We start from the raw sequence: 12,991 nt of genomic DNA, 5'->3' as shown, positions 1-12,991 counted from the left end.
GAATCTGTGAGACGTTAGTTATTGTTGACGTTTGAAACGGTTTTCAAACAGACGGAGCGTAGCTAACTCCTCCCCCTCCCTTCCGTGCTTTCATGAACGCGCCACACCCCCACCCCCAAATCCTTTTTGTCGTTTATTGGCTGGAATACTTTGTTTTGTTTTGGTTTGGTTTGGCCACTTGTTGATATTGCCGTTTGTGAAGCCTGGGCTGTCTACAGAGATCGCTTTTTTTACAGTTTGATCAGCGGACAGGCAGCAAGCAGATAGTGAGGAGATGTTTCCGGTATGTAACAAAAAATGTTTTATGGTCTAAAACACTTTAATTCGCTTAGAGCGCCTTTAATCTTCAAAAATCTTGACAAACTATATATCATTGGAAAACTATAAGAATATAGTTTTCATATTTCAAAACATTTTTCATTAATAATGATGAAGTGACAGTAATTTATTAATTTGTAATTTGTGAGTATGCAGCAAACCGTTGACACCTAGTGGCCTTTGTTGGTAAAACCACTAAAAGTGTGACAAAAACCTCACTATTTGTGATTTTAACTTGAAATTTGGATCAGAACTAATTGAGACTCATGTTTTTATTTTAGTAGCATTTTGGGAGTAAAACTTTTTCATTTATATGGTTTTTAAATATAAAATATATACTTGATTGCATTATTTGAATAGATTAAAATAAAATTAAACTGCTGTAACTATTTTTTTAGTTTAATATTCACAACTCAACTTAAAGTGTCTTCTTTAAAAAGATACCAAGATTGTGTTTCTAAACCAGAGTTATATTCATTTGAAGGTGCACATCACCTTTTCACCTCCCACCCTCTCAAAAAGGGGGGAGAGAGTTAAATGGTAAATGTTTTTCTTTAATAAAACCATGTGTTCATTTGTTTTTTATACTTTATTTGAACCAATTATTATTGCATCATCATTATTATATGTCATTTTAAAGGTTATTGCTCATTTAGGTTTGTTTTTAAATATTACTTCATTATCAATTACCAGTCCTAGATTAGTTAAAATATTTCAAAATTACGTGATTTCAGTTTCCCATTCATATATTTTATCACTGAGGATTTCTTAAAAAGTTTCTTAAAAGGATTTCTTTAGCTTTACTTGCATGTCAGAACATTGATAAACAACAACAAATATTTATCTACACGTTCAAAAACATATCAATAAAAAACCTTTGCAAGCTGTCTATTTGAAACATATTCACAGACAGTTTATTTTGATTGAAACTGGTTCACATATTAGGCCTATCTTTTTGTCGAGGGTGTGTGTGTGTGTGTTATTACAACAGCCACAGAGCAGCAGCAACCCAGCTGTACGGTAGATAGAAGCGGATAAACACAGAAGAAATATGGGCAGCAGTTTTAACTGCAAAAACTCCAGGAGTCATGGGTAATGTAGTTCTTGTATGTACACGATTGTGCGGCAGAGGCCACAAAATTTAAGACTCAGTCTTAATTCAACATTACAGAGACCTTTCGAAAGAAAAAAGAAGAGAGACATTATAATATGTTTGTAAAGAGACATTGGAAACAAACAGTACAGTGCTCCACATGTTATAACAAAAACTAAATTAAAGGTGGGGAGAAAACTTGTGTAAAAACTCAATGTAAGAGTAGCCATCATCTCTGTGTTTTCTGAGAAAAAGGTGGCATTTAAACAAAATAAGGGTTTGGGAGCGGGGAACCCAGCCCCTTAACCCCCCCCCCCCAAAAAAAAAAACATTGTGTCTGCTGTAAGGATCAAGAACATATTACAATGTTACATACCCACTGTTTAAGTTCCACCCGTGCACAGTTTCGAGTCCACTCACAAATGCACATTGCGCTAAAATTAACCCCAGGCGCCCTTTATAATTCATTGGTTTACTGCTCCGTGCACCCACACATGGACCGTAAACTCTGTCCATCTTTCACTACATCGATCAAAATGATAAGTGGCTGAAATGGGACTGGTCTCAGAGCTAGTGATTTTACCCATTATATTCAAAACATTACAACATGCAAAAGTGATTAAACAAACAAAACAGGTGAAACAAATCATGAAAAGCAAACACAATGAAAGGGCATTTGGTCAGTGAAGAAAAACAGGTGACCATATGCACTCATCTCAGAAATGAAGGCAACAACAGTCTCTCAAATACGAGAGAAAGAGAAACAAACATCTGATAGAGAGGGGAAATTATATACACTCATATGTACATTATACAGTATGCAACTACGCAACATGGCAGAACACAAGTTGGTGCCAAAGGCCATTTATGGCACCGGTTACTAAACTCCCCCGGATGGTGCATATCGGTGTGAAAAAGCACACGCAAGCCGAACCTATCAGAAACTGCACGACTGGCCACATAGACGCTGCAGCGAGTCTATCTATAGTTTTTAAGTGGGAGTAAAGACAGACACTCCTTTGTAAACATGAATCAGTTTCTAAAGAAAACCTCTCTAGTTGTGACCGTAACTGACTGCTTTTCTCTACAAGTACGATCTGCCTCCTTCACAACATGTTTTGTCTACTAGTCAAGACGTTGACTATAACTTATTACAGTGGTGATAAACTATAAGACAATCACAAAAGCAAGAAAACAAAACCGAGTGCAACACGCCGTAATAGACATAGCACACATCTTGGCTCGATATTTCGTTGTTATATAAATATGCAGAAACATTTTGTTAACCGTTATGGCAGGACACTCGCGGTGGACTACTAGAGGCGACCACAGCAAGTTTACAGATAATAATAAAGCCTAATAATCAATAACGTATCTATGTACAACGTATCGGACTTTCCTCAGAGTTGCTAGGTGTTGCAATCTTTACAGGAAATGTTTTAGGCACCATCTTGGTTCAAAAGGTAAGGAAAAACAGGACCAAGTAAATGGGGCTCATAAATACCGAGTAGTCCCAGACTACCCACTGGACAGCGTGCTTTTAAATATGGGTGTAAAATTAAAATTAAACTGTACAATGTGGCTACCATAAAAAAAAAAAAAAGTAAGAATGATGAACGAAAATTTCAATTTTTGCAAGAGCCCCTGAAATGTCTGCTTTAAAAATGTCAATATAGGGAATACATTTTCATTTACAAACATACATATGAAAGCGGTGTATGGAAAAATATGCTTATTCAAGTTAATAAAAAATGATTTGATGTGAAGAAGAGGACATTGTTAGGAGACACAACAACAAAAGAGATTTCGGTGACCGACTCTGAACGCAACGAAAAACGAAATGTTTCGTGGAAATTTCGGCTTTCCACACAGTACTGTACTGGAATGTGGCTCTGAATATCCAAGCCTTCACCAGATACCACAGGGAAAATGGCTCAAGGTGGTTCAACGAGGGACTAATCAAATTGTGTCTTTATGGGAAAATCCATAGAAAGGGAAGCCTGATATAGCCGATGCACACGCGTGATGACCAGACGTTTCCGTTCAGGGTTAAGATAAAGGCAAGAAACCTACGATTTCCTTTATAAGTCATTACAAACAAGGTTCCCGTGATGTCCGGTGATCCAATTCTTGCATTTCGATGGCACTGCAAACAGCGTCCTTGTATTTGGATGAGATACTAGATAGTTCTTGAGCGCTTACGTTATTATCGTTCGAATGATGCTCCTATAAATATATAGTCTTGATTTTCTGTGTTGGTGATTATGTTGTGTTCCTATGATGTGTCAGCGATTTCCTGTGTTTACACATCTCCTCCAATCTCACTGATGCTGAACGTGTTTACCATGCCTCAGTGTAGCGGACATCTACTTCCTTTAGGTTGGGCAGCTTGGCCTGTGGGTAGGGCGAGACAGACGCTATTTAGATATCAGGAAGCTTAATGCAATTTACACTAACAGGGCATGTTCCAGGATCAACATCCTTTATTGTTCCCGGAACAACATTCCTATCAGCCAATCACAACTCTTTGATTTTAGGGTCAGGGCTGTGTTTGATTGATAGTAATGTGGTTACAGGAGAAAAAAACGAGACGATAGACCCAATAAAGTCTGGCTGTGAGTAGCCCACTTTTACCCTAAATAACCTTGAATTTGGTTACATATGCTAGTACCATATTTGCCAAAGTAACTTGGAGATGTATGATATTCCATCATGTAAGCAAAGTCAACAGGTGTTTGCTTTCATTTCTTTAACATGTTCTAAGCCTATATGCATCGTCTATTCTTGGGCTATGGTAAGACATCCATTAGACTACACTGACCGCCCAAATTGTGTCTCGTTTTAGCCAAAATTGCTTGCTGGGGGATGTTTATTCAGGAACACTGTTTAAATCAGACTTTGCATTTACTTCATTAGAACCTAAAAGTAAACATAAAAAGATATCTACAATAACAATTCATCTTTAAACTGATACACAGTCATCGCTTACCTTCAGGTCCTCATATGTGTCCGCAGTGAGTTTAGTACTGTTCATATTTAAACTGCACAGGCTTTTCATAGCTGCAGAAGAAACATTGTTAGTTGCATTAGTTACCGTCACTTAAAACAGTGTTTCTCAATTCTAGTTCTTACACCCCCCCCTCGCTGAATGTTTTAAATGTTACATTATATAAAACATACGATTGGACTCATCCGCTTATTAGTGTGTTTAACTTGGGAGACAGTAGTGTTGGGCAATACGCCCCATTTTGAGATCGTCCTATCGTCAGCCTTGTGAGACCGACGATACACAATTGTTTCAGGGGGCGGGGCAGTGGTTTACTAATTTATTTATGTGTTCATTTTTTACTAATTTATGACGAGTCAGTTGATTGGTGGACAAAAAAGAAGCAAGGGCAACACTATGACCGCAACTTTCTTAAAACTGATGCCATTAATCTGAGCGCGTCATTAAAACCCAGGCACCCTAAAATTTCCTGCGTGCCAGGGAGTGGGAACAACACAATTACTGGTTTTAACCGTCTGCGCGCGAACAACCTCTCCAGTACAAGGAAATGTCAGATTATACTGTATTACAAGCTCATGTGCAGAGAAGAGTCCAAAAAGTATCACAGCAACCAAAGTGCTCAGCTGAAGAAAGCTGGCAGTCGGTTGAAATGAAGCTGCCAGTCGGCTTCCGCCGGGCGTTTTGAGCTACGTAAAAAAAGCTTTGGTGTGCACGCCCCCTTATGCTGCGATCAGACCAGCCACGGTAGAGGCGCCAAGCACAAGTGATTTCAATGTTAAAGGTGACATAGAATGATTGAACGGGGTATTTATCCTTGTTCTGTGATGTGACATTTTTTTTTTGGGTCTGTAATGCCTTAGAAGCTTCCTAAAAACCTCTCTCAGATAGCTCTATTAGGGTGGGGGGTTTTAAACAAGTGGTTTTGCACCTATTTGGCTCCCCCTACTGGCTTAACTTGCAATCTCATTACTGATTGGCTGACTTTGCTGCCACTCCAAAAATGTAGCCAATTATTTTAAAGTGGAGGGGCAGGGAGATGCCTGTGATGTCATAAGCTTCAGTTTTTCAGATTGGGCCGTTTTCTGGCTGACATTTCTAAAAGAGGAATTTCTATGAGACTGAGATGTTTAGCATGTCTAGCACTTTTTTTATGTTCGTGAATGCGGGTAGACTACCATTATTCAACAAAGACAAGGTAAAGATGGTTTTTCATTCTCTGTCCCCTTTAAGTCAATGTGAAGACGCGTGAATGAGGCATTTAGCGCGGCGTGGTAGACGCAATTCCGCCTCATTCGCGCGAATTGAGCATTGCCGTGGGAAACGTGCGAGTTGAAAGATGTGAACTTTGGCGGAAAAACACACCGCGTTAACCAATGCTCTAGTAGTGACGTGATTACTAGGGCTGGGTATTGGCAAGGGCCTCACGATACAATACGTATCACGATACATGGGTCATGATACAATGTATCATAATACGATACAATACATTGCATGTTTCAATACATTGCAATACTTTTTCCTTTTTTTATCAAAAATGTAAAAAAGTAGAGCTGAATTTGTAAACTTTTTTTAAGCCAAAATGCTTCCACACGTCGGCTTTGAAAGCTGCAGGTGTTTTAAAATGTTCTGCCATTTTGTCACTCACGCTAACTGGACGTATGTGACAGACAACTGGACAGCGACAACTACAGCAGCAGCGGAGGAGGTCTTTTGACGCACACAGAGGGATTTGATGGGTTTTTAAAATATCGATAGTAGAGATTGAAATATCGATACACTATCATGGAGAAATGTATCACGATAGTTAGCTGTATTGATATTTTTGCACAGCCCTAGTGATTACAGGAAGCGAGCGGGGTCGCAGAAGCCCCTCCCATGATGCGAATTTCTGCATGAATGTTTTGATGACTAGAATTTCAAAGCAGCTTTCACGCACAAATGAAGCGAGTACACGAGTACAAAATGTTCAAGCGTCCAACTATGCGTGGTAGACGCAAATAGGCTTTATGCCCAGCTGCAATACTTCCTGAACTTCAGCCATACCTGGATTAATCAGTTTGTCCAATAATGGCAGACAGGAAACAAGGAGCTGGCTGAAGTTCAGGAAGTAGTGCAGCTGGGCATAAAGCCTATTTGATGCCATAAACGCATGTGGTGTGAACCCACAGTCAGAGTGTATGGAAGATGCTTTGAAATCGCTCCGTGATGTCACACGCTGATCGTTCTGCACAGGGCCACAGAGTCTAACAAGCCTTTTCTGGGAGTTGATGAGTTAAATCAGTGTTTTTTATAGGGAGACATCGAAAACATTCTAGGGGAGGTGGGGGTGAGGACTGGAATTGAGAGCAACTGACCTAAAACATGAAAATTGTTGCACAAATTGGATTTAAATACCTCGAAAATATATGCAATACTTTTACATTTCATCAGCAGTTGTAACCAGAAAACATGGTGATAAAATAAAAATCTTACAGCTGAGGGAGACCAAGCCTGCGTCCGTGACCGGAGTCTCACATAAGTTCAGAACCTGCAGACAGGCCAGGTGCTCTGACAGCAAGCGGAGCCCAACGTCCCCAAACTGAGAGAGGAACAACCCAAAGACGTTAAAACTGACATTTGTTTAATGTAAAGGGGTTTAAAAATAGTCAGAGGTGAAACCAGACCTGGGTCGACCACAGGTTGAGCTGTTTGAGGGACGGCAGTTTGATGAGCTGTTCGGCGCAGGCACTGGTGACGTTGGTGAACGCCAAGCTGAGGTTCTCCAGGTTGCCAAAGGAACCAGAGCTCAGGAGACGAGCCAGGTCAGCATCCTGATGAAAAAGTATTGATAAATTAATTTATAAATTTAATTTAAAGAGATTTTAACCAAGAAAAAAAATCATTGACAATTCTGTACACAAATATACACACTTACTGTAGACTTAGAGGGCAGGGTGAGTCGAGTAGGTCCTCCTTTTCTTTGCTAGAAAAGAAGAAAAAACAGAGACATCCTTTATCTGTGCAGTTTTCATTTCATACACTAGGCGGCGCTTGTGAATGCATTTGGTGCCAATGCACAAAAAATTGTAAATGGGCCAGTTCTGTCTTTCTGTGAAAACTGGAGCACTGATTTAAACCAACAGGCTTTGCTTGCCCTCTGACGACACAACGATGACTGTGCAATGAATGTCGATTATCCAAGTATGAAGCGCAAGAATGAAACGATCTGGTGTTGATTTATGAAACTGGCTCATGTGCTTACCAGTTCTTTAAGCTCTCGCTGTCTGTCGCACAGCTGCTCGTACATACGCAGGCCGACCTGGGTGCTCTCCAGGGTGGAGATGATCTGTAGCTGGGTGTCCTTGTTCTCAATGATGTTATACTCCAGCATAAGACACAGGATCTGCTCAAAACAACACACGGTGTGACTGCCGCATTTGACGTATTTCGCAAAAGCACAACATTTCTTAAGGCTGTACTGTTGAGTTCTTAAGGTAGCATCTTCACATAAATGAGATCTTAGGATAGGTGATAAGACTCGATATGGACGATTAACGACAGTATTAGGTGAATGGTTAATGGCTAAAGTGTTTTAATGATTTAATCAAGTAAAAAACACTTCAAAGTCTGCTTGTCTTTTTATGCAAACCCTTAAAAGAACAAATCACCCTGATATGTGTTCCCGTAATGCTCAGTGGTAGAGGATTGCATCAGCAGCACAAAAGGTCATTGGTTTGAACCAGGGACCACACATACTGATATAAAAAAATTTGTAATGCACTATAAGTCGGTTTAAACAAAAGTGTCTGCCAAATGCATACATGTAAATATAAAAATCTCTTATACTTTACTTAGCCTCATGCCATCCTAGATGTATAGGACTTCAGTTCTTCAGATGAACAGAAACATATTGATTTTATAATAAAATGCTGTCATGTTACCTTTAAAATGTGCACATATACATCCATCATTATCATGTTATATGAATTTATCGTGTTGCCATTGATGAATACCACAAATTAATCGCAAAACTTTCTTAAACAAATTTGTTTTACTTCAGAAGATACATATTAGCCAAACAACAAAGTAATTTGGATTACTTTAATGATGGATGGATGAAAATTTTGGGGCTTCAACATGTTGAGCTCCCATAAAAGACGACACCATGGCTATACATGACTACATTTTAAAATTATTTGTTTGTGTTTGTTGAAGAAATAACGTTTGGGAAGACATAAGGGGTGAGTAAAGTATGAGAGATTTAAAATTTTTGGTTGAACTTTTCATTTATTTACTTAATATCAATTCTTCACACTACAAAAACAGTACTACTAATGTAAAGGGTTTAGCACGCTTTAAAGGGATAGTTTGGCCAAAAATTATATTAAACCCATGATTTACTCACCTCCAAGCTGTCTGAGATGCATATGTCCATCGTTTTTCAGACGAACACATTTTCAATTATTTTAGAAAATGTTTTAGATGTATCAGTTAAAGGGATAGTTCGGCCAAAAATGATATTAAACCCATGATTTACTCACCTCCAAGCTGTCCGAGTTGCATATGTCCATTGATTTTCAGACAAACACATTTTCGGATATTTAAGAAAATGTTTTAGATCTTTCCGTTGATTAAATGTGAAGTTACGGGGTCAACGACCTTCAAGTCCAAAAAAAGTGCGTCCATCCTTCACAAATTGAAACCAAACGGCTCCAGGATGATAAACAAAGGTCTTCTGAGGTTAATCCGCACTTTATTAACGAAAATAATACCTTCCGGTAGCGCCGCCATCTTAGACTCAGTATTAGCGTAGTGTACACACTTTTCTTAGTGACGTATGACAAATTCGGAGGGCGGGGGCACAGAGCAGCAGCAGAGTAGCCTCCGTAGGCTGCGTAAGCTCTCATCCTGAATGCGGACGCGACTAAGATGGCGGAAGGTATTTATTTGCGTTAATAAAGTTTTAAATATGGATATTTCTACAACAACACCGCGCGGATTACCCTCAGAAGACCTTTGTTTATCATCCTGGAGCCGTTTGGATTTATTTTGTGAAGGATGGATGCACTTTCTTTGGACTTGAAGGTCATGGACCCCGTAACTTCACATTTAATGAACAGAAAGATCTAAAACATTTTCTAAAATATCCGAAAATGTGTTTGTCTGAAAAACGATGGACATATGCAACTCGGACAGCTTGGGGGTGAGTAAATCATGGGTTTAATATCATTTTTGGCCGAACTATCCTTTTCATCAAATGTTAAGTTGCCAGGTCCACGTCCTTAAAGTCCCAAAAATGCAAATCCAAACGGCTCCAGGATGATAAACAAAGGCTTTCTGAGGGTAATCCGTGCAGTGTTGTTGTAGAAATATCCATATTGAAAATACGAAAATAACTAGCTTCCGCGTGTGGCTGTTCGAACACATTCAACCACATGTGCGTTTACACTACAAAAGCAATCCGATCGAAAGGGGTTTCAACTACCTCTGTGGTTGAAAGTGGACGAGCTCAAAACGTTTTGAACACCGTTTACACCTGGCATTAACGTCGTCCACTTGTGATCCGATCGATGAAAACGCATGTTAATGCCAAGTGTAAACAGCCTCTAAGATGTCAGCTCTACCAGAAGCTAGTTATTTTCATTTATAAAGTTTTAAATATGGACATTTCTACATCAACACTGCATGGATTACTCTCAGAAGGCCTTTGTTTATCATCCTGGGGAAGGATAAACGTACATTTTTTGGACTTGAAGGACGTGGACCCTGTAACTTTACATTTAATTAACTGAAAGATCTAAAACATTTTCTAAAATAACTGAAAATGTGTCCGTCTGAAAAATTATGGACATATGCGTCTCAGACGGCTTGGGGGTGAGTAAATCATGGGTTTAATATCATTTTTGGCCGAACTATCCCTTTAAGCTCATGAACACTTAAACTACACAAATACACAAGCAACCACGACCACCCAATTCGCATTCAAGTCATTTTCACCAAAGTGCTCATGCGGACGCGTCGAGAATAACCAAGGCTTAACAGTGCTTGCCAAAGCTAGACTTCTACTTACTGACCAAGTCTGAATCACTTTGCAGCTGGCCAAGAACTGAAGAGTCAGCAGTGACCAATCCAATTTGTTTTTTAAATATATTAGGGCCAGACACCCCATCTACTGTAAATTGTGGAAAGACGGCCAATCATATTGAAACTGCTGACTGTTAGCAACTTTTTCATTAACGAGTGCAATATCTACCTGATGGTACCTTACAAGGTAAGTAGCATCATTTCGGAACGTGCTTATGGTGCCTGAAAATCTTGCTAAGGTAGGAAGCTTGCTACATTTTGAAATAAAGCCATAGTCACTATTATGTACCTCCACCATGGTCTGGTTCCCCCGTAGGGCCAATAGCATACAGGGTCCAAGCTTATTTTCGGCCAGCGATAAAAGAAACTTCTTCGTCTTATAGCAGGAACCCATGAGAATGTGGACCTGTGGGAATGAAAGACATCAGGCCATAAAGCAGATATAGGAGAGGACTAAACCAAGAAAGACTAAACCAAACCATACCATACCATGCTAGCAAACAACTCTCCATCGTCGTCGCAAGCCACGCCCCCTGGACTGTACAACTGAAACCACCCGTCCTTTCCAGAGCGCACACTGAGCAAACAGGAGTGGACCTGTGAGACACAGACACACACGCATACACATTTATGAGCGCCCAACAAACCATTGTTTACCAAGTCTACAGTCACAATATTAAGTAAGCATTCCTTTTAAAATAAAAACCAAACAACGCCCTTTCTGTAAACTACAGTATCCTTGTCTCACCTCTTGTCTGGGGTCCTCGGCAAACCTCTGAATGACATATTTCAACTCTCTGTTAAAAAAAACAACAGGATTGTTTAATGACAGAAAAGGTGTGACCTGAAACTAACATAGTATATGTTTGACAACTAGGGAAAGATTGATATTTGTATAAAAAAACATTATTTAAAGGTACACTACATGCAAAAATAAAAATGTCACTATTTACACCCTTATGTCGATACCAACCAATACGACTATCTTTGTGGAGAATTTTATTGGATATTTACGTATGTGTATTTATTGGTGACTGAAGATTTTAATGCAAAACAAAATAAAAGTATAAAAAATAAATAAAAATAGATTTTTTTTGTAAATTCATTTTCCTCTTTTATTACATGGCAAAGTTCTATTCTGTCTTATGTAAAAAAAAGGGTATAAAACTGCATAATCGCAACTGATCATTTGCAGAATAAACTTTTTTATTTACATAATATATGTGTGTGTACTATGTATAATAATTATGTATATATAAATACACACACATACATTTATCATTTTAAGAAAAAAATATTTATATAATAAATATTTATATATATATAATATAAATTATATTTAAATATGTTTATACACATGCAAATGTTTCTTAATTATTTACATATACGCGCGTGTGTGTGTGTGTGTGTGAATTTATACATAATTATTATACACAGTACACCCACATATATTATATAAACAAAAACTTTTATTCTGCAGCACTAGAGTAAATCATAACCAAATTTTTATTATCTATGCTATTTTGTCCTTGTTTAGAATTGAGAACATTAATTTAATTGACTATTATTATTATTAAGTGACTACGTAATCTTGTGTTCTTTATACACTGGGGCTCTTACAGATGTCACTTACTTTGTAAATTTGGCATGTGCGAGGGCCCTGGAGAGGAGACAGCAAACAGAGAAAAACACAATCAGGCACACAAAATAAAGTGGCATCACTTTTACATAATTATACTTGTTGCTTTCTTAGCTTGCACGTAGACTCGCATGTGCTTGCCTCGACATGCATGATGTTACAATTGCAAATCAAAATTGTTGTTCGCATGCCTGCGAGGACCTCATAAAGTGTTTTGCATGTGTCACAATTGCTCTGGGATGCGTCCGGCTCTTGTTAACATTTTCTAATGAAGGCTGAAAGCTCCGCGTGGCGTACGAGCGCAGGTGAGCCCCCCACCTGTGGCAACCTGTAATGATGCCAGGCGTCCTGCAGGGCCAATTACAGGAGTCACAGAGGACCCGAGACACCTCGCCCAATACCCACGATCCCAACGCAGAGCCCTGCTGCGGTTAGCCCACGTCAGAACTCTCCCCTTCACAACACCCCTCTGGAGACCAACCCACCGCATGTACGTAGAGCCACTGATATCATTCGTTTGGGATTACGAAAGGGAAAAAGGGAACGAGCGAGAGATGAAGTAGGCCAAAAAGTCATAGGACAACAGCAAGTGACGCAGAGGGTATAAAGATTCGAAATTCTAATAAATCAGCAGATGATGACGCAGTGTGACTGATTTCAAAGAAAAGCAATTAAGATGAAAGAAAAGCAGAACAGGGTGAGAAGCAGAAGTTAGTACAAATATGGTATACGCAGAATTATTACACTATACACTATCCACAGCCTGTTGTGTAGTGCAAGTGAGTTATCCCTAAATGAATCAAATTGAAAGGAATCAAATCGAAATCCAACAGAATCCTTATTCAAATTGAATTTAAATCCAAAGTGATTT

General features: G+C 39.0%; 1 protein-coding gene across 1 annotated transcript in view; it reads right to left on the bottom strand.

Annotated features, from left to right (window-relative positions):
* Positions 1–1,205: 1,205 nt before the first annotated feature.
* cmip (c-Maf inducing protein) overlaps positions 1,206–12,991 on the bottom strand; it is a 34,797-nt gene continuing 23,011 nt past the window's right edge. The window contains exons 12-21 of the mRNA XM_065283463.2: positions 12,115–12,141; positions 11,230–11,278; positions 10,971–11,078; positions 10,771–10,887; positions 7,660–7,800; positions 7,333–7,380; positions 7,082–7,228; positions 6,891–6,996; positions 4,401–4,471; positions 1,206–3,805 (exon numbers count right to left, since the gene is read on the bottom strand). Coding sequence (XP_065139535.1) covers positions 3,752–3,805; positions 4,401–4,471; positions 6,891–6,996; positions 7,082–7,228; positions 7,333–7,380; positions 7,660–7,800; positions 10,771–10,887; positions 10,971–11,078; positions 11,230–11,278; positions 12,115–12,141 — 868 coding nt within the window. The 3' untranslated portion in view covers positions 1,206–3,751. The remainder of the gene's footprint in view (positions 3,806–4,400; positions 4,472–6,890; positions 6,997–7,081; positions 7,229–7,332; positions 7,381–7,659; positions 7,801–10,770; positions 10,888–10,970; positions 11,079–11,229; positions 11,279–12,114; positions 12,142–12,991) is intronic.

This window comes from Paramisgurnus dabryanus, chromosome 9, assembly GCF_030506205.2.
Source record: "Paramisgurnus dabryanus chromosome 9, PD_genome_1.1, whole genome shotgun sequence".
NCBI classification, from domain to species: Eukaryota; Metazoa; Chordata; class Actinopteri; order Cypriniformes; family Cobitidae; genus Paramisgurnus; species Paramisgurnus dabryanus.
Note: the sequence above shows the minus strand (reverse complement) of the source record. Positions and strands in the feature narration are given on the sequence as shown.